At 36.9% G+C, this 23,303-nt stretch overlaps 1 protein-coding gene across 4 annotated transcripts in view; it reads right to left on the bottom strand.

Moving 5' to 3' along the window:
• Window positions 1–5,154: 5,154 nt before the first annotated feature.
• The window catches only part of LOC111873177 (gamma-aminobutyric acid type B receptor subunit 2), a 691,722-nt gene continuing 673,573 nt past the window's right edge, over window positions 5,155–23,303 (bottom strand). For 3 of the 4 annotated variants that reach the window (XM_023867674.2, XM_033754992.1, XM_023867675.2), the window contains 6 exons: window positions 22,018–22,200; window positions 18,702–18,807; window positions 17,134–17,239; window positions 12,849–13,020; window positions 10,962–11,886; window positions 5,155–6,811 (listed from right to left, as the gene is read on the bottom strand). In XM_023867674.2, the coding sequence (XP_023723442.1) occupies window positions 6,354–6,811; window positions 10,962–11,886; window positions 12,849–13,020; window positions 17,134–17,239; window positions 18,702–18,807; window positions 22,018–22,200 (1,950 nt within the window). In that variant the 3' untranslated portion in view covers window positions 5,155–6,353. The remainder of the gene's footprint in view (window positions 6,812–10,961; window positions 11,887–12,848; window positions 13,021–17,133; window positions 17,240–18,701; window positions 18,808–22,017; window positions 22,201–23,303) is intronic. The other variant, XM_033754991.1, reaches the window with a different exon arrangement.

Here is a 23,303-nt window from a genome sequence, read left to right as displayed (position 1 = left end):
TAAAGTTAACTTTGTAACAATGGAGTACAGATATAACCATTTCATGTTTTATGAAGCAATACTAAACATCTCATTTCTGAATAATTCTTGAATGCCTAGACTTCTTGGCAATAAAAATTTATATCATGTGAAATTTGTGATATGTCAGGAACCAAATCATTCTATGTCAAACATCCAGTACAGGCTCAATATAAAGCACCATGAGGAGTTCTCAGTTTCAGTTCTGTTGTGATCTTTTTTCATTCAAAGAATATTTTCCTTCTGAATTAATATCTCACTTGTTCTCACAGGAGATAAAATTGAATACATAAATAATATGTACTATCAAAGCTATCAAGAGCTTATATAATCTGCTCACAATTTACAATGGTGCCAACAATCTAACAGCTAATGAGCCTCTAAATACCACAACTTGCCAGACTTTGTTACATTACATGGTCTGGTTGTTTTTCATTAGACCAGTTCTTAGAATGTTACTGCGATTTATGATGTGGAACATTTAGAGCAAAGGCACACTCTGGTAGACAGTGAAACACTATAAGCAAAGAAAACATTTATCATATGATAAAAAAAAACTAAATCTTGGGGAAAGGAACAGATACATGATATTATTTATTTCTAATGTAGATGATGGGATTATTCAACAACGTTTTAGTTTCTTGCTTATTCAAAATGAGGCTGGTTGGTTCAGAGAATATTTAATGGCACTGTATTAACAGTAATGGTTATTTATCATGTATGACATCATAATGTGATTATGTACAATGAACTGTAAAGGACTGGGGAAGAAGTGGTCATAGTTTAATTCAAAGAACTATGCTAATATATACTTGGGAAGGAGAATGAATCCATGATGTACTAGCACTTATTTGGTAATGACAGGATTGTGATGAGAAAGGTGGGCTCAGAAAAGCAAGGGGGCTGGTGTTTCTGGTACTCATCACTTACCCAAAGATTAATCTTTGGTAGAGATACTGGTTTCAATCCATAAGCAGAAGAATCTGCACACAGAATTTACCAGGAATCAAAATCAAAACTCTCTGAATTAAAGTCAGATGCTGTACACTAAGACAACCAGTTCCCCAGATTTTTTAAATGGTGTCAATATTTGCACAGAAAAATCCGCACGAAAATTTGATCAAGGATTAAAGATAAGAGCTTGGCATCATACTCTCAGGGTTGAGAACTTAAAGAGAATGTGTTTTTACACTAATTTAACATGTCTTTAAGATCTAAGTTTCCGATAAGCATGAATTATGGAAAGGCTAGAAGCAGAAACTTTTTAGTGCAGTTTATTCTTCTGCAGCAAGAATGTCACAAATTTATTTAAAGAGAAAGCAAATTATGCTGTCTACTAGTTAACACTCCTTCATATCTGGGAGGTACTGCATTACCCCAGAGACTGGCTATCTTGACTGAGGTTTTCATGATTTTCCTCAGCTATTTCAGGCAAATGAAAAAATAGTACTTTAAATTAGAGCACTGCTGCTTCATTCCACATTCAGAGAATTTAAAAGTGCCATTAAATAAACCACCAATATCAATGGTGTTTGTGGTGGTGGTGGTGACGATGATGCTGATATCAACAACAATAGCAATAATAAATTACACACAAAAATACACTTTTGTGTATCAATGTATGAATAATTTGTGTAAACACTGAACTTTCAACAGCAGATTAACTGATGCATACACTCTGTTCCAATACTGGACTGAACTTCACAGCTGCTGCTAAATTGTATAAAATAACTGAGAGCTAGACACCTTTCATGTGTTATAGCTGGGTAACTTTACTGCTAACAGTGTGATGTTTTCACCTCACATATGTGCAACGTTTTATATTCATTGTTGTTTAAAAAAAGTATATCACACAAAGAATGGAGGAAACTGGCTTTATTTTAATAAGAGGTTGTTGAAAGTACCAAGATACAAAGATCTTCATATCAGTATATCTGTATCAAGCTTCAGGAAACACAGCAATTAGTGTAACATCTTCAGTTGAATTAGGGAGTGGATATACAGGCAAGTGGACAAAGGAAAGTTTACAGCACATTAATCGGTTTCTGAAGAAGGAACGTTTCCTTCTGAGCCCTAAACATAGACAGAGAAATAAAATCAGTTATACCTAGGACTGTGCTGGTCTGGGGTCATAATGACTGCAGATGAATTTTTATTTGAACAGTAAGAAAGAGCAGAGAGTGGAATGATTCACTAACTACTCGTAGATTCTGTTACATGTGTTTTACATTTTGTTAGTGTTCATATAGACTTTTAATATAGACGTTGTTCTCAGCATTTCCTTTGAAGCGCTGGTCACCTTCCAATGATGGCCGTCATTGGCAGCAACATGTACAGGTTCTATTTTATTGTAAAATAACATTGTTGCAATTGACAGAATTCAATCTCAATTTTACTTATATGTTCATACAGATGTTTGTACTGAACCCAAGTGAGTGAGTACATTATATTTTGCACCAAGTCAGTTTTTCAAGAATTACATTTACTACTATCAAAATAATGAGAATATAATTTGTTTCCCCCAGACAGTTTGTTGGTCACAACTTCTTTCAGTTTCTGTTTTCTCTTATTAAACGTTCATATTAATACAATGAGTGTGCACATATTATAGTTTTATTCTTCATAGGATAGACTTGCAAAATCTATGACAAATGCTGAAAAATTGGATTATTTAAAAACACAAAGAAAATAGAACAGAAATGTGGAGGAATTAGAATCAAAACTAAACAAGATTAAAAAGCCAGTAGTGAATGTAACACTGATACGTGGGGCCAAAGCAATACAAAAGCATGAAGTGTAACAAGACGATGCTAGTGTAAATGACACCACAGTAGAGTAACTCATTGTCCTGGTGTACAGCCACATATTAAGAATGCTGTCATATGTGGATGCAGTCTTTGTTTTTTGTTTTTTTGTTCAGAAAAGAGTTTACAATTTGTTGTGTTCATAAAATATAGAAATTAACTGAAAGGACACATCAAAATTCTAAGAGCTCTATCAGGATATGAAATGCGTTCATGTCTACCCCTTTCGTAACAATCGCCGCTTATACGCGGCGCGGCTGGTTTTTTAAATGTCGCCGATTGCCGCATAAACGCATATGCGGCATCACACGCCCTCTAATTCTGACTTCGATTGAAGACTGTGTGTGTTTTCTATCGAAAATTGAATTACTTAGCATTGTACATGAAATGTAGCTGTAACTTTTGACATAAATACATGTATGGTCTTTGAAGCCTATGTTTGCTAAAATGTCTATACAACCTGTCCAGAGGAAATATATTCAGGCTGTGTTTAGTGTTGTGATTATTGTGTTCCTACACACATACGTACTTCGATTAGCTTGGTGAAAACTGATACGGCACTTAGATAAGCACACAGCCTTGACTGCAGAATGAATGGGGCTTTGTTCTGAGCTAGTAAACAAATAAGAGCTTGTGCATATGCCAGTCCATAACAGTTTGGCAGTACGGAGAGGTAGGTGCGAAGTGGTTGGGCAGAACAAAATGTCATACCGAGGTTACATGAAAGACATTTCAGTCAAAGGGTTACTCTTTCTGGGAAGAAATCAACGCCATGGAGGTGTGTGGTATGCAGCAAACTTGGACGCATGAGCGACTCGGGGTTTCACTGTCAAGAATGTGATGTCAGGCTTTGTGTGGACGGATGTTTTGAAGCCTATCGCACACAATTTCTAAGGTAATTCTGCATGATTAATTAAAAGTAGAGTATTTAATAGAAAAGTTATGTTTTATACAGAGCACAGTGTTCGTTTCCAGTTTTAAATTCTGTATTTCTAAATTTTTACGCCGTTTTTAAAAAAATAATTGTGATCTTCAGATGAAAACATTGAAATATCGCCATGCTGTTTATAAAATCTAAAACTACTTTCTTTTCTGAATATAACGATAATTTTTCGCTTTGAAATTCCGATTTACTTTGCTTTTACAGCGAATTTATAAAAGTTGTGCATTTCTGGTAAGAAAATTTAAATATCCTCCATCCACCAGTAAGGTTTACTTTAAACGCCATTCATCGCCCAAGGGCTAGTGTACTAAGGGCTGCACATCTAAACTTCAAAGATTTATGGACAGAAGATGAAACAGAGAAAAAATTTCCTCATCACAACACAGAATACACATTTTCCTGTTAAGCTTGTTATTATTTGACATGTTTAATCCAGAGACACAGAAAAGCAAACTAACAAGCTTCCACGTAAATTTTTTGTGGTTTATTTAATAATGCTGTCAATGTCTAGGCTATATAGTGCTGAATGGTGGGATGACAGAGGAATGGTGAATTGGGAAGGAATTTGAATGAAGTGGATACAGCTTAATCAAGATGCTATTTCTAGTATTTGCCTGAAAGGACTGAGGAGAACCACAAAAGTCGTCATTCAGGTTATTTAATGCCCTGTCAATATACAATCATAGCTCCCCCCACATATGAGCATATACTGCTATGCCTAGTCGTCAGTTTTCACCTGTTAAAGAACTCATAGATTTTTATTGAGGAATCTTAAAAAAAAGCTTTCCCATCAGAAGAATATGTGTCTTCCAATGATCAATTTGCCTTACTCAAAGGTCATCCCCCTTTTCACCAATATTTACCAGATAAGCTAAATACTTATGGGATCAAGGTATTTGCAATGGCCCATTGAAGACACTTTATACAGTTACCTTCAGAATCGATGCCGGAAGACAACAAAATGGACCATGGCCATACATTACTGGAAACAAACCTAAAGCATGTTAAATGACTGCAATAAACAGAACAAATCAAAATGTAACAATTGCCTGTTCATAAAAATACATTTTTTGTTAAGTTATTCTTGTGAAGCACAAGTTTATCTTCATTGGAAGTGGGAGAGAAACAAAATTAATTCCTACTAGGATGTGAATCTTAGGAAAAGGTCTGCTTACAGAACCTTGTTCAATTTTACTAATCATATTACCCTCTATTTTCTATGTTCTATCAAAATTGCCATGATGTTATCTATCATGCATTATGATGCTGAAACAGGATATTCAGAGGATATTCTCAAACTGTAATAGTAGTACTCTCAGGGATAACAAGCAGTTTTTAGAGCATGATTTTTTGATTAAAATCTGTTATGTATGTTCATACTTGTATTTCAAATTGACTCAGAAATGTTTGTACACATGATAGATGTGACCTTTATCTATGTTCTTTCACTCCATGAATACTTTTACCGTTAAGGCCATGTATGTATAGGAAAAATGTTACAGATAGAACACAACAAGACGTCAGGTTTTGGAAAGCCTAGCTTCAGGCTTTATAAAAAATCATCATATTTCCTGTTCTCAATGTGTGCACCTTCAAAGAGAATTGAGATAAAGGTTTGATGCTTATATTGGAGAATAAGAAGAAAATACCATATCTTGTAAGTTAGGACATATCAGAGGAGAGTGAAAAATATATTCAACAAAGAAGGTCACAGACAATCAAGAATATGTCCAACTGCAAGAACTCTGTGTGTAAATTATGCATGAAGGTAAAGGTGATGACAATGAGTAAGAGTGATGAAAATTAGTCTTGACTGATAACAATCTTCAATATATTTTAAGTGTGCTCATATTGTGTATGCAAAATATATATGAGTGTTCACTGATCTATACATATTAGCATTAATTTATTGCTTATTGTAACACTATAAATGTAATTCATGTATACTTTCATTGCCGCAAATTTCCAGTACACTGTTTAGTTCAACAAAATATTTTCTGGCCCTAACCCCATGTGTGAAAGCACATTATTGATATCATCCTAAAAGTTAAATTTTCAAATAAAAGGTTTCAGCGAGTGACAGAAAACCCACCTAGTCTTTACATTCTACATTGCTGCCTTAGAATTTATTCAGGATACTGCAATAGTCAACACTTCCAGTAATGAATGTGAATAGTCTAAACTGCTAAATGGATTCTACAATTAATTAAATTATATTATAGCCTTTTCCAGCCATTTTTACATATAAATTAATGTAGGAAACTTGAAGATGGAGAGAGAGTTTAAATAACTTCGCATTGAATGTACTACAATCAGAAGAATGGACTCACATAGCAGTGGATGAAACCAATGGAGGGCAGGTCACTTGTTGAGAAACACAGAAGTTTGGTTCCTGTGACATACACAGATCTCTCAAGTCACATCCATTTAGCTTAACAAATACAAAGAATTAAACATTAAGAATTAACCTGTTATACAAAGAAAACTAATCTCCCTTTGGTAACAACAGTGATCCATCATCAGAATTATTCCTGTCCTTTCTCTGAGCATGGCCAACTTACATCCATTTCGCTGTGTGAAGTACCCCCCTACAAATACTCAACAATGTCACATTTTATGGAGATGTTTGGGCATGATGCAATGGATGCCCCATATCCTGTGCGGCTCTTATGACGTTCGCTGAGCAGTTTTTGGAATATGGGTAGAATTGCAAGGTCTAATAATTCCCCTTCAGATACAGCTGAGCACATTGCTGGTACATTCGTGACAGATGCCTGATGGTGATGGCGCATGGCATTGCTGGTGCGCTGCGATGAGGCAACATTTGGTGTGCTCTGAACATGTGAATGGAGCAGTGTTTTCTGCTGCTTGAGCTGTGGGATGTGATGTGGAAGTTTCCTGCTATCAGGTTGGTATGAGGTTACCGGTGGTGGTGGCTGTGCTGAGTGCTGATATGGTGGCCGATGGTGATGATGGTAATGAGGCAGTGCAGAACGTTCCCGGCTCTTCTCTGACACTGAACGTTGAATTATCATCATGTCAGGTCCTGATGAAGAAATGAGTGATAATTGTTTGAAACAGAAAGGAAAAGTTCATTAGACTGAAGAGCGCTGCTTTCTGGGATATGATGCCATGTAACCACTTCCCCAGAAGACAGCAAGCCTCACTATCACTACTGTGAGAACTTTAAACTTCAAAATTTATGAAATAAGTTACATAACCTTTCAATAGCAACTGGAAATTATTGACGTTTTCTCAAAAAATATTATACTGAACCCTTAGTTAAAAAGAAAATAATGCACTTGATAATCTTGCCAGAATGTTTTTTTACGTGGAAAGTTGTAAGGTCCGCCTGAGAGTTGGACTTTCTCAGAATCAGTATTTGATATTCCCTGGTCTTATGTTGCAACTGACGAGGGAACAGATAGCTGATTACTCGTACATTTGTTACAGTGTTAGAACACTGAAAATAAATAACTCCTATGCGGTCTAACCATCGATCACAAAATACTTGAGAGATAGTGTGAATATATTTGACCAGGACAGAATTTTTTATCTAGTGCAACAGGAGACAGGTAGCTGAAAGCACAGTCCTATTTAGACTGTGATCTTCTGGGCTGTCATATCATACACCTCCACAAATTAATATCAAGCGTTTACATGCATGCACCCCCCCCCAATATATATATATATATGTATAGGGTGTAAATAAATATATGTTACAATGCTCTGTGGTAGATAAATGGGTTTAATCTCATTATATAGTATTAATACACCCATGTTTGCAAACGCATCCTTTTGGCTTTAAGGGTCACAATTTTTTTTAGAGGATGCATAAGTTTTAGGGGATGTTATCATTGTCTTACATTATAAAAGTTGCTCAAAATGAAGGCTGCTGACTTCATTGCATGTTCTGCATCACGTGGCTATGTTATGCTCAACTCTTTAAAAGATTTCTGGCATTTCCCAGATGGTTCCAGCTGCTACTGCAATTCTTGCCACAAGATCATATTGTGTGTCCACTGGAGTCTCATACACCAGGCTTTGCATGTACCCCAGAGAAAGAAATCCAGTGGTGGGGGCCAGGCTATTGGGCCTCCACGTCCAATCCATCTGTTGCCAAAGGTTTCATCCAAATATTCACAGATGAAATTAGTACATGTGTGCCGGGGTGCCATCATGCTGGAAACATATTTCATGATAGACTTCCAAAGGCACCACTTCCAGCAGCTCGGGTCAAGTCTCTTGGAGAAATTTTAGGTAAATTTCACCAATAAGCCACAGAGGTAAGAGGTAAGGGAGTCCTTCACATTTTGGAGGCCCCAACATGTAAACAAAAAATTTTCAGACATGGGTGTATTAAAAAAATATGATCAGATTGAACCCATCTATCTACCATCTGTATATATTACCATTAGACCATTATGGTGTCTGTATTGAAAGTGCCCTGTATTAAAGGAAAATTATAAACAAAACAAGATTTCAGTTTCTACATGCAGGATATCTATCTTACTTCTTCAACAGCACAGACACTAATCATGCAAGACAATTGTAATACCTCCTTTCATATCAAATAAAGAAGAAGCATTTTTGTGAACATGAATAAAAATTATGCTACCACTAAATGGTATCGTAGTTGGTATAATGACTGGCTACAGGCTGGATGACTGAGGGGTCAGAGTTCAAGTCCTGGTAGGGTCAAGAATTTCCTCTTCTTTAAGTCTTCCAGACTGACTCTGTGGTCCACCCAACCTCCTATCCAATGGATACCTGGGGCTTCTTCCTTGGGGGTAAAGCGGCTGCGGCATGAAACTGACCACTCACTTTCAACCTAGTGCCGAGGTTAAGAAAATGTGGATCTATACATCCACTCCCCTGTATGTCTTCATGGCATAGTGCTTAATTACTTAAGCACAGGGACAACTTTACCTTTTGCCGATAAATTGCAGATAAATAATTTAAACTGTAAAAGTGAAAATTTGAAAAAGAAACTGAAAAAGGAAGTATACAAATTGGACTGGTGTATGTTAGGTACATTCAATAACGGAATAATACAGTTTAAATGAGACATGTAAATTAATTAAAAAAATGTTACCATATGTGATAGCAGAACTTGATAGGAGAACATATGAGAAAGACAGGCGTCCATGCTTGGAGAAGGAGAATGCAAAATATACCTAACCAACTTCACTGAGCTGAGCCCTTCTTGTGAAGCCGCCAGTTGTGCAGCTACTCAACAACTTCACAACATTTTGTGGAATCTGAAGGTTTATTACCATGTTCACAAGAGCCCTCCATCAGTCCCTATCCTTAGCCACATTAATCCAGTCCATACCACCCCATCCTGTCTCTAGAAGATCAATTTTAATATTATCTACCCACCTATATCTTGGTCTTCCTAGAGGTCTCATTCCTCCTGGCTTTCCCACCAACATCCTATATACATTCCTCTTTACTCCCATTTTGCTACACTCCATGCATATCTCATTCTCCTTGACGTGATCATTCTAATTATACTTGGTGAAGAGTACAGTTATGAAGCTCCTCTTTATGCAGTTTTCTTCAACCTCCCATCACTCTGTCTGTCTTCAGTCCAAATATTCTCCTTAGCACCCTTTTCTCAAACACCCTCAGTCTGTGTTCTTACCTTAATGTCAGAAACAACATTTCATGCCCAGTACAGAACCATCATACAGAATATTCTGGACTGAAGGGTAGGAAGCGTTACCCAAATTCATTCTCCTCTTAATTTCCTCCTGAATTAAATTTTGATTTGTTAATGTTCCCAAATATTTGAACTGTGCCACATTTTCAAAGGATCTATTAGTCTTTATTTCACAATTTTGTGCTGCATTCTGGTAATGAGACAGCAACATATACTTAGTTTTCTCTGCATTTAGCCCTAGACCTACTTCTTTATTAGCATCAATTAAAGTTTCTGTGTTTAAACCGAAATTAACTGCTGTGGGGATTCACTGTGCTGACCACGCAACACCCTTTATCTGCAAAAGTTGGCACTAACTTCACAGACAAGAGGCGGTTGCTTGGATGTTATAGTTCGCATGCGGACTTAAACCATGGAGTTTGTTTTTGTTTTGTTTGTGTTTTACTTTATGGTATCTATGTTATCAGTAGCTTCACATCATCAGCATAGACCAGCAGCTGATGCATCCCATTTAATTTGAATCTCACCTGGTTTTCCTGTACCTTCTTAATGGCATATTCTATAAGAAAGTTGAAAAGTAGTGGCAGTAAAACAACTCCTTATTTTAAAACATTTTGGATAGGAAACTATCAGACAAATGTTTACCTATACAGACTTTAGTATAGGTTTCGTTTCATAGCACCCTACACGCGACAATATCAACATTTCCATGCATGACAGAACGACAGCAATCGGTGACATTATGGTTTTCACAAGTAAGGGTACCTTGTTTGGAACTGTATTGTTACACTTTTCATCTAAATGCATATAAAATTCACTGAAAGCCATAAGGATCATGTTAAACTTGGTTATTATGTACATACATATATAAAAACAAATATATATATATAGAGACAATTGTCATGATCAGTGACAATGAGCATCATCAAAGCAGTAGTTTCATTTAAATCATGAACTTTGTTAATAATGGACAGAGATTTATTCTATAACCTTGCAACATTGCACATAGCCACTGCTAGCCTGAAAAGACAAACATGTAAGGTTTAAGAGTTTCAATAATATATATTATTGAAACATTATATAGAATGATTGTTTAGTATTTTTGTACTATGAGAGTACAGCTTGAAAATAATGCATGAACCTGAAGCTGTGTTTTGGGAATTTCTGATGTGGTAACCTCAACAATATTTTGTGTGCAAATGCTAAAATTCAGAGTAAATAATCACAAGAGACTTCAAGTAATTCCATGTTCCATGTTACAAGCGCTCTGTAAGGCAGGCTTAAACTCACTGTGAACCCTTGAACATGGCTTTATGCTAAGTATGACAGAAAGCCTCTATGAGTCAGTAAAGTGATCATAATGTCTGACTTCTCATGGACAAATGGAGCTGCTAATGTTACATTCTAACACATTGTGAAGTTATGCATATATAAGCTCAGATTTACTGAAGATTAGAGAAGGCCTGCATTCACTTAAGAGCCTATATAATAAAGACTCTTAGTAGTTACAACAAAGTACAGTATTACTTACCCTGATCACAAAGAGAAGTCTTTGCCCTTGCAGCAACATTGGGTGATGGGGCATTGTCTCCCGACATCAGAAGATCAGCACCTCCTCCATTGAGCAAATATGGCGGTGGTGATCCTCTTCCCCCACCACAAACACTACCACTTCCCACCACAGTGGAAACCCTTGCCCCAATATTCAGAATGTCACTCGATACAGATATTTCACCTGCCCCTTGTCTCTGTAATCTAATTTTCTCCCTCCTCCCAAAGTCTGATGATGATGACTCACTGTGAGCTGTATAGAATCTCTCAGAGGGGTAGTTATTATTAATATTTCTTATTGCCATTGAATCGGCTGGATATGAAGCAATCTGCTGGAGATTTCCATGTCCACTGCTAGATGGCATCACCGGCACACTAGTCCGTCTCCGGTGTTCAGATCCAGATCCCAAGACCTGAAGGTTAGCTGATGAACTGTTCCCACCTGACGCACTCTTTACGCTGGAACGCCGTCTGAGGGCAGAGGGAGGTGGCTGGTACTGTTGCGGTGCATAGCTCATTTTAGTGTAAGCCTGAGGTGCAATAGATATTGAAGAAGTATGACGATGCTTTTGATGAAATTGCTTTGGAGGTGGAAGGATTGTGTCCTCCTCAAGAGGAGGATATGATGAGGGTGGTGGTGTATTGGTAACATCACCAAAACTAACAACCTTGGTGAGTGATGGTGGAGGTGTTGGCAACCGCGGTCTTTCTTCCACAAAATCGTGGCGATGAATTAAGGACTTCTCTTCCCCAACATGGCTGTTATCCTCATCCTCTGGACCCTCCGGGACAAAATGTACATTGCTTTCCCCACCTGCCATTGTCAATTTTGTAGCTGCTGCATTCTCTATGAGAGGCTCTGAGTCCTCTGGTGTCCCCTCTCGTCCTAGAAGTGATGTCCTCATCTAGGAAGAAATGCTTGAAATTATTAAGGTAATACAAATCAGAGTAACACAATAAGACATGGTCATTTATCTCAGTTATTATACATGCTGTTAGAGTGATTATCCTCTTTTGAAACTGGGCAATATAATACATGTAATAATGTGAATAACAGAAAATAAATGTACTAAAAATTCCAAAATTTCATTGTCTTGAATTTATTTTTATTAGAAATTGTGCTCTTTATATTTATAAACTCCTCTCTTTACAGCTAAGAATGAAGGTGCTGTGACAAGAGCTGTTGGAGGTACTTAAAGTAATATCCTGGCAACTGGTCAACTGATAAAAGTAATATGCTGATGATATAAAATTAATCATGTCCTCCAAAAGTGCAAATTGTACTCTTAAATATAAAATATTGTGACATGTTGCGCAACTGAGGACCCCTACCTCCCCAGCGGCACGTGGCGGTAACGTAGCACTCNCCCCCCGCCACTCTCCCAGCAGTGATGTCACGAGCTAGTGATGTGGCGGGCGACCCTAGCAACAGCGAACGGAATAAAAGCCGGCTGAGCAGCAAGTGAGAGTCAGTGTGTTATCAACGAGTTCTCAGTTCGCGAGTTACGACGAGCTACAGCTACAGACGCGTCTGCGAGAATCAGTGATAGTTCATGATAACCAATTACATTTGGAGTGTGTAATTCAGCGAGACTTGTATAGCTCCCGTGCTTTAATACGTGAAGACTCTGGAAGATAGTGTCAAGAGATTTTGTTGTAGGGTTTATAAACTGTGGAAACCCGTGGTAGGGGTCCTCAATTGTGCAACATGTCACAATATATTTTTAACTTAAAATGTCACTGCAAATTATTTAAACCACTTTGACGAAAATTATGAACAAATTTTATTGCAACTGGATTAATTTGGAAATTAGATAAAGACATGATGGCAACATGACCACACATCATAACAAAATCTCTGTTTTACCACAGATGGGAGGCGGTTAGCAGCACTACTCTCCTGGTTCTCAAGGGAGGACGACGACTTCTTACGGAGACAAGATGCTGCAGGAGTGCCTGTTAATCCTCCTGGCTGTGGAGGCTCCCTTATTCCCATCACTGCAACCGTTGGGGGCTTTGTCGAAAATGATGTCTTTTTCCTGCAATTTGGAACATTAAAGTAGTATAATACTGGAAAAGACTCCAGTTAGTGACAGATCAGTCATATCATGGCCTGATTAATAGGAAAAAGAGAAGCACATATGCACACACACACAAAGGTTATGTTAATTTTTTAAATTTTTAGGTAAACACTAGATACTGTGATAGAATTATCGACATCAAAATTTGATTCAGTTTAATTAATACCGACATATTAAGTGGGGTCTTATGTCATCAACGAATATCATGCCTCAGATTGTGGAGATGGAAAATAGCTTCAAAATAACACAGGATAGCTGCAAATGTACTGAATAAGCAGTCACAGAGAGCCAATGCACAGTGGCCATCCATTTTGGTGTTTGGCAGATGAATAACAACCTCTGACTGTAAAAAGCTATCATATTGCAAAATGTTACATAGCAACTTGGACCTGGATGGATTGTTTGATATGGACTGTGCCATTCATTCATTCATTTCTTTATTTTCCATATATCCATACAGCTAACAAACCTAGGATGTGGAAATGGTTCCTTTGAAAATAAATATGTCAAGATACATATATAAAATTACATGAGTCGCATAATCAAAATCACTTACATTAATTGATTAACATAAATAATAATATAAAGTAAAAAAAATTGATAAGATTTTAATTACTAAACATAATTTAAAAACAATTTACTATAAAACTTGAATTAATACAGTTTTATTTAAATTACCTGTATTAACTGAATTAAATACATTACAAATTTACACACTTATGACCAGTTATGTTGATAATATTAATTCATATCAGAAAAAGAATGATATAAAAACTTCTTCAATGCAGACTTAAAACTTCTCCCATCAGCAGCCAACATTTTTATTGTTTGAGGAAGACAATTAAAAACTTTAACACCTGATATGTACACACTTTTATTGTATTTTGTTAGGTTAACTGCAGGTAAATATAAATTATTGAGGGCGCTAATTTTATATTTGTGAATCTCACTGTTAAAATTAAATAAATGTTTATTATTAATTGTGTATAAAAGTAATGACTATATGTACTGAGAACAGAACGTCATTATTTCCAAATCCTTAAGAAAGGAGGACATGGGATTTGGACCTTACAATGTAAGGAGTCTTCATAGGGTATGTCCAGTGAAACTGATAGCAATAGGGGTAGCAATAGAATGAGCAAAATTTAATTTACATTTAGTGGGAGTTCAGAAAGACACATGGGAAAAGGGTGGTGCTGAACCAGTAAAATGATGTACCAATGAGTCAGAAATGGCATTTCCTAATGCATAACTGAGTCAGATATGCAGCTGAGGGTAGAATTTGTTAATGATAGGATCTGGTACATACTACTAAGAGGTCATTGGGTGATACTAGTATTCAGAATCTGGGTACCACAACTAAAAGTAAAAGTGATGATACAAACATCAGATTTTGTTAGGAACTGCAGTGAATATTTGATTCATTTCCAGTGTACTATATGACATCTTTTAAAATTTTCAATATAAAAGCACTGGTGAGATAAGATTTTCAAACTGATATTTCAGAAAGGGAGTTCACATGATTTTAATAATGACTGCCATCTCAAAATACAACATTCCTACATTTCAACATTTATAAACACAACTGGAGGCCTCCAGATGGGAAGATATACTATCAGACTGATCACATTTTAGTAGATAAAAATACAGAATTCCATTATAATTAACATCAGATCTTTTAGAAGGGTTGACTGTGAGAAAACTAACTGATGGCTGTAAAAATCATGGGCAGATTTTTAGTAAGATACCAAGAAAAACCAATTTTAATACAAAAAGATATAATCCCAAGAAAATGAACAATGTGGAAATTAATGAATAGTCTCAAATTAGAATCTTGAAGATGCTTCCAGTTTTGAAAAATTCAAATGACAGTGGGGACATCAGTTAAGTCTTTAGACAAGTACCGGAATTGCAGCCAGATATAGGAACTTATTACCAGTTAAAGCAGAGTAATCAGTTTTCTTTTATTACTAGATAAAAGGATGAAGATTGCAGAATATAAACCCAATGAATAGACTATCTGATTAATGTAAGTTGTGAAACTAGTATCAATTTCAGAAACAAAGAAGAGAATGTCAAAATTGTAAGTTTGAAACAAAAAGTAAGAACAAAAATATCTATGCTTGTATCGAGGTTTAAGCAATTTGAGGATGACTGTTAACCTAGAAGGATGATGTTCTGGAGTGGATACTCATACACAAGGTTGCAGAGGACCATAATCTTAACATGCACTGCCATGAGATCATCAAATCTCCCATAAGGATTTGATATTTTTTATTTGTCATATAATGCAATAAAATGAGTTAGCTCCACAGTCATATGTGTTCATAAAACTTCAAAAGAGCGTATGAATTGGCAGGAAATTATTGTACCATAGTCTCAACAAATTTCACATACCATATCCACCAAATTTATTAGCTTAACAAAACGTGTTTAAATGAAACATACAGTAAAGCTGTTATAGGTGAGTACTTGTCTAAGGCATATTGTAAAGGCCACACCATAGCTCAAGCGGTTAGTTGCTGGCTTNCTTCTGTTGTTGCTTATTTTGTTAATATGCAAGTCCTCTCAATGCACATGTGTCTGAAACATGTGTAAATTTTCTATTAGAATTCATGTATGCAAAGTCTTTTATGTATAGTGTAATTACTTATTTGTATATACACAACAGGAGAAAACACAACCCACCAACCCAAATAATTTAACACCTGATGATGACCACATTGGTTGAAACATGTAATGATGGACTTTTAAAGTGAATATCTTTTAATAAATTTTATAGAACGTTACTGTTGTGCTTGAGTAATGAGTAATTGACACCAAAAGAAATTTATGTATGAAGTTTATTTAAAATTTCTGACACACACAATATATAAGAGACATATTTATTTAATTAATTGATTTATTCTTTGTTGGGTGCAAATATTAATGCCTTTTCTTGGACAGAGAAGAAAATAAGGGCAAACAATAAATGTGAGTAAAAAGGGCTTAAATTCAACAAGCAAAATTGAGACTAGAAATGTTCTTTTCTTTAATCTTACAACTAATTAATTTATACTTGTAATCTAAGTGCATGCAGAAAACAACAGCTTGAATGTGTTTTGCTGTAACCTCAGAATTCTGCTACATGCCAGTTTGAAAATGTTGGTGTGGATCAGGCCTGAAGGGCACCTTTTGTCCCGGTCTGATTTAAGGCCTAGACACACTCACGCGTATGCATACAAACATATTGTGACATATTACGCAACGGAGGACACCCACCTCCCCAGCGGTACGTGGCGGTAACGTAGTGCTCGTGAGTCCCCGCCCCACCACTGCCCTCCGCGGTGACGTAACGCGCAACGCGCGGTGACGTGGCACCGCTTCCTACTGTGACGTGGCACGTAACAGGCACACAGCCCCTATATAAGAGAGCTGCGCTGCCTGCGGAGTTGAGTTGTAACGTGGCCATCGCCAAAGACAGTTCCGAGTTAGTTCCGAGCAAGCCTACGAGTCAGAGCGTGTTATCAACAGTTCTGAAGGCAGCTACCTACGAGTTAGTTCCGAGAGAGTTCCTAGTTAGCTAGCAACCAGTCAGTTGCGTTCTGGCATTTGGAGTGTAGTATTTGTGATACTGCAGATAGCAGTAATTGTGAATCTGTAATTTGGGTGATTGTAAGTGCGAATGTGAAATAAAATTTGCTATACCAAGCACGGCGTGAAGTTATTTGTCGCGTTATACACTCAACATGTGACAATATATATTTTGTTTTTCCAGAATTCAGGGTTCCTTTTGTTATATGGAAATATATTAAAAAGAGGTTTAGCCAGGATTTTTTTTTTGTTTGTAGAATGTAAAACGAGACAGGCTGATTATATTACAAATAACAAAAAACACTTGCAGTGTTTCCAAAATAACATTGATTCTAGGTAAGAATAAAATTCATCATTCAATCTTAAATAGAATGAACATAAATAAATTTCTTCATTGTGAAAAAAGTCATTACAAGAATGTAAACATTGAAACTGATAAAAGTTATCATTAATCTACAATTAAAGGAAGCTCATAATGAGGAATGACTGGTAGCTCACCTCTGCTGGGAGGGCGTCTCAACGGTGAGATTCACATATTCACCATCCTGTGATGAGTTAAGGGAACATAGCGAGCTGATCTCTGTTGTCTCTGTACCAGAAGGAGCTGAGAATTAGCAACAACAAAATCGGGACTCAGTCCCATGCTAGCAGTCCACAGAAGCACGAGGTTGAAGTTAACAGCAGGAAATTCCATTTACATGAATCCAACAAGACACTCTTTTGCTCTCTGAACAGTTGTTTGTATACTAAATTGACTCCCCTATTGACTGAACACAAATACAAATACATAATGTACATGAGAGGAAGCTCAGAGCTCTACAGGAATTTTAACAGCTGACTGTGCTATCATGGAGATAAACTGGCACAAGTGACCAATGTCACAAAAACACAAAACCTACCTACACAAACAACAACTGCACACAAATTCATACCCGTGACTAACTTTGGTGGTGAAGCCCAAGCAACACAGGAGAGAATTGAGGAACTATAGTGGGAACTTCTTTAACATCCACTTTAGAGCCTGGACTTGGCCCCTAGTAACTTCCATCTCTTTGGTCCAAAAAGAAAAACACCTTGATATCAAATATTTCAGTGATGAGGAAGAGGTTAAAATTGAGGTGAGGAAGTGGCTAAGACAGGAGTCAAAAGGCTTCTATGTTGTGGGTTTTGACATTGCACTGGTAAAGCGATGGGACAAGTGTATCAATGTTGGTGGAGGATATGTCGAAAAATAAATGTTCTTTTCCAGATGAGAATATCACATATTTTACATTTTATAACCATTTGTGACCTGTTTACTGACTCTCCCTCATATATGGGCTCTCCACCAAGAGTGAGTGGGCATGAGAGAGAGTTTTTTTTTTTACTAGGCTCTATATTGATACAATAAAGACCTGAGCTTCCAGTAAGAAATTATTCTCGATTCTAAACACAACTTATCAAATTCAGTGTCCTGTTGGATTTTAGTAAACGGATTATGAGAAAGAAAACTAAAGAATTTCAAAAAAGAAAATAAGAGAGAAAGTTTAAGTGACACCATTACTTCAAAAATTATTTGAGACAGTCAATGTTATGTTCCTTCTTGCATGTGAGCAGCCCTGCACTTAGTCCTTTTCCACTGTCCTACACTAAAGATTTGGAAGTGGAGTATCTATTTACATATGTATGACCTGTGCCAATTTTAAACTCTTTTAAGTTAATAGATATACACTCAGGACAAAATAGTTTACAAATATTCTCAAATACTCTCATGTTATTGATGAAATATTATACTAACTGCTTAGAGAGGGGTTACTGTGGCTGTGGTTTAAGCTAGGAGAATTTTATGCCATCTAACTATAACACAGAAGAACAAAAGGGTTATAGAATGGTGCCTTTAATGAAGACAATTCAGAGAAACGTAAATATGTTTAAAGGAGCTGATATATTTATTAATATTAAAACAATACAAATCATCCCAAAATATATGAAAGTCTGATAGACCTCAAATTTTAGGTACCCCTCAAGCACATAGCTGTAGGTTTATCTAAAATATAACAGCACCCGGCAAGAATGCAAAACTTTACCTTCCCTCTTGAGCAAGGCTTCACTTCGTGGCACTGTTAGTCGATCCATGCCAATGTCTGATTCCAGAATATCCCTTGCCTCATCACCTAGCCTTTGCACAAGCATCTACAAGGAGAAATAACGTACATACACCCAGATTGAAAGAAATTGTTTTGAAACAATATGGGAATATTGGCACTTCAGCAATAACTCGAAACAAAACAGACTCTTCACAGTTGATCATGCTGCAGATATTCCAAACACTGTATGGACCTAAAAAGTTACTTTTGGATGATGGAATGATACTTTGGAAAGGTCAACAGAAAAACAGGGTACATACGTAAATCAGACAAAATTGTGAAACATTATTTACGAGTACTACTCAGGATGCTGTGACTCTAGGAGCAGATATATTTACATTATCAAATTTGATGTTGCATAAGGAAGAAAGGTGGAATACACCTTTCACTCAATTCATGACAATTTAGAACTGAGGTGTCATATGGATCTGTGAGAAGATAGCATAAGCTCCTTTTGGACAAGGAACTAGGGTTTATGGTACTAAGCATCTGAAGAGAGAGGAGTCCACATTTTATGTTACAAAAAGCATTCCTCTGCGGGAATAAGGTAAAGGTAAATCTGTCACTGTAACAGGTCATGAAAGCCAATATGGCTGCAAGATGTTGAGGCTCCCACATTTTCTAGATAATTGGTTCACAGATGGCAGTGAGGCTGTCAGCTTTACACGCTGGCCGCCCTTTAACCCCGGGAAGATTCCTGGTACTTATTTCTGTTAGTGGCTGAGTTGACCCCAGTGCCATAGAGCGGCTGGAAGGATGAGGTAAACTGAAGAAAACCAATGACCTCCTTGGGAATCAAACTTGCAACCTTTCAGCTTGTATCATATTGCCTCAACCAACTACACTACTTTATGTCCCCTTCTGCAGGTCTATAAAATTAAAAGAGAAATGAGGGTGATCGATTATTCATAATTCAAAAGTTATTAGTACTAGTAAGAAGGACAGGGAAATGGGTGAAGTTGTCAAAGATTCTTAGTGCATTGCTGAATATAGAAAACACATGAGAGGGGTTGAGACGTCTCACCAGTACCTGAGTTATTGCAGCATGCTGAGGAAAAATATTGTAGCATTGCTAGACAAAAACCCTGAAACAAACAATGAGACAACAGCTGTTGCTATGCAAGAGCGTGGTAAACATGCCTCTACAATAACAGAGCTACTGTTGGAAATGGTGTTTTCTACTTGGTCCATGCAAAGGGGTTATAAGGATGACAACTGGGGAGACCCAGTCAGTTGATTGTTGAGTCCTGCAAGGGAGGTTGAGAAGAAGTGGCACCGTTCAGTTGTGGAGTGTTAACCGATGAATAATGGTGTGACCGCAGAAGCTGAAGAATCTCCATTTTTAAGATTCGTTACCAGGAAACAAATAGTGAAAGCAGGCTGGAAAAGGTCTTAGTGGGTGCTGTGATGATTTGTGAATTGTGGAGATTAGCAATAGCACTGTAGTTACTTGTAGTTCTGAGTCATGTGTATAAGTGGTCAATAAATGCATTCACCAATCCAACTCCATCGAAAGCCCCAACCCTAAATCATGACAATATCAAACGCTTGAAGAAGATAGTACTGTATCTAACCAACTGTGCTCCTTGTAATGCTGTCTTCTTTTACAAAAATTTGAATTCTCCCAAACAGGATCAGATGCAAGTAATTCCTGCACGAAGCAGCAAGATAATGGACTGCAGAAATGAGAAAGAAAGCAGTACTTCTGCAGAAGGCCTGCTCTTACAAGATGATTCAAACAGATCCACTTGGAATGTTATCAGGAGACTTCAGGATACACAAATGTGATGAAACAGATGCTGAGGGGAAGGGAGAAAGAAATATTGAACAGGAGATGTGAACTGAATATTGCAAAGAAGAGAAAAGGTCAAACAAAGTAAATTTGTAAGTTCTGTTTGATGTCTCTTCACAAAGGTGCCTGTTTTTTTTAAATATCACATTAAGAAAAATATACGATATCATGTGACAGTATTCTGCAGCACTGAGGGCACCATGTACATATGATTAAATTATGTAATTAAAGAATAAGGCATAATGAGGAGCTTCATAACTTGTACACTTCTCCAAGTATAATTAGAATGATCAAGTCAAGGAGGATGAGGTGGGCAGGTCATGTAGCACGAATGGGGGAGATGAGGAATGCGTATAGGATATTGGTGGGAAAGCCAGAAGGAAAGAGACCACAGGGGAGACCAAGGAGTAGGTGGGTGGACAATATTAGAATGGATCTTAGAGAGATAGGATGGGATGGTATGGATTGGATAGATCTGGCTCAGGATAGAGCCCAGTGGAGGGCTCTTGTGAACATGGTAATGAACCTTCGGGTTCCATAAAATTCTGGGAAGTTCTTGAGTAGCTGTAGAATTGGCGGCTCCTCCAGAAGGGTTCAGCTCCCTAAGTAAGTAAGTAAGTAAGTAAGTAAGTAAATTAAAGAATAAGGAAATGTTCATGCTGAGTAATTATTTCAAGTAGACTACCTTTCGGGGCATGTGGTAGCATAGTTGGTTGAAGCACTATGCTACAAGCAGGAAGGTTGTGGGTTCAAGTCCTGATGAGGTCATTGGAGTTTTTTCAATTTACCTAATCCTTCCAGCCTCTCTATGGCACTGGGGTTGACTCAACCTCTAACAGAAATGAATACCAGGGCTATTCTTGGAATATTCTTGGGGGTAAAGGGCAGCCGGCGCGTAGGGCTGACAACCCTGCCGCCATCTATGAGCCAATTATCTAGAGAATGTGGCAACCTCAATATCTCACAACCCTATGGGTCTCCATGGCCTGTTACAAGGATAACTTTACTTTATTTTTTGAGTACCTTTAGACATCTGGGAACTGGAGCGTTTAAGAATAAAATATTTCTAGCAGATAGTTTGTTAATTTTGGCAGTGTATATGATGTATGAAAGGTTTTAACATTTCACCGCTAATTTACTGGGTACATGCCTATTTTATTATGCTGTAGTTACAGAGTATAGGATGAAATACAGTTAGAAAACTCTGTAGGGCTGTGGGAAGAAGCAGTCATAGCATATTAGGGTTCTATCAGAATTTTCTTGGAAAGAATGAGGAAGGCTAAGAAAACTTCAATCAGGATATCCACTCAGCATGATCTGTAGTTGATACCTTTTGAGTGTGGGAGAGGCATATCACCACAGTATCCACTTGCTATGTTGATACATATTTACATTACACACAGTATCATTACAAAAACTGATAAAGTAAAGTAGACTTTTACTTCATGTTTGTACTTTTCTAACCTTAAGTTCGGTTTCTGTTTCTAGCAGCTGTTTTCGATACTTCTGGTTAAAAACCTTTGCATCCTTCAACTTTTCTTCCAATTCAGATGCAAGAGAGTCTCGTCTATTCTTTGACATGGGACGAAGTGTTGCACGAATACGCTTGTCAATGGCTCCCTGTGGATTCCTCCTCAGTTCTATGAGCTGAAACAATTGTCAGTTTGATTCACAACTTCCCTGCTACTAGAAATGCATATTTCTATATTAATAATTGTTAAAGAAAAAAATTAAAAGCGTGCATATTGCATACACTGATGTATATGTATATGCAAATTTTCCCCTTATCTTACAACATAATGTTATGGAAACAGTTGCAGCAGAGATTCTAAAATAATGGAAAATCTTGACACATTATTTCTAGTTTCTTTATCTGTACTGAGTTCAAACCCAGATTATTTGAAATTTTCTCAAGGATACACCTGGTTTTATAAACAGGATTCTGACCTGCACTGAATTTCTGTTTCTTTTACATTGCATAAATCCAGCGCTCTTATTCAAGAAACATGTTTTCTGGCACTGCCATGCTCAGATATGGCCTCGAGGTTGGAATGCACAGTACAACACTAAATGAGCGACTTTAAGGCTTTAACAAGTTTGCTAGCATGCATATCATCATGTACTGATTAAAGAAATGTCACTAAATTGATTAAAATTAAAAACCTATAGAAAGTGTGAATTTGTATCAACACAGGCTATAATTAAGTATAAAACTATTGAAAGAGAAAATAACTTCTAATAAACAGAAATTTAATAGGGCTGATTTATTTAAAAAGGGGAAATCTGGATATTTGGAGCACCAACTATTTCACACATCAGAAGGTACAGAGAAAAACGTAACTGGTTTTTACACTGAACACAGTAAAATAACTACTATACATAATCATGAATTAATGTCTGATATGTAAATATAGTTTCCAGCTGCCTCCGAATTATGCACTTTTGCATGATAAACCACATAGATTTTACACTCCTGATCTGCCACCTTCTGTGATTCAGTACTTCTTTTACAAACATTTTCCTTTCTTATTACATATCAATCTATAAAATAATAAATCTATAAAATAAAGTAATGAACTGCAGCTGTGTTATCAAAAGAGAGTTTTGAAAAAAAGATGACTGTGCATCAGGATATGATATTATGTATCCTGGCCACAAGCAAGAGTGGCTCAACTTACAATGCCATATTTCCATTTTGATAAGACATATGTGTCTTGTAGTTTCATATTTGACATATATCACAAAATTGT

The sequence above is a fragment of the Cryptotermes secundus genome, unplaced genomic scaffold (genome assembly GCF_002891405.2).
Source record: "Cryptotermes secundus unplaced genomic scaffold, Csec_1.0 scaffold344, whole genome shotgun sequence".
NCBI lineage: Eukaryota > Metazoa > Arthropoda > Insecta > Blattodea > Kalotermitidae > Cryptotermes > Cryptotermes secundus.
This window is presented reverse-complemented; position numbering and strand designations above follow the sequence as displayed.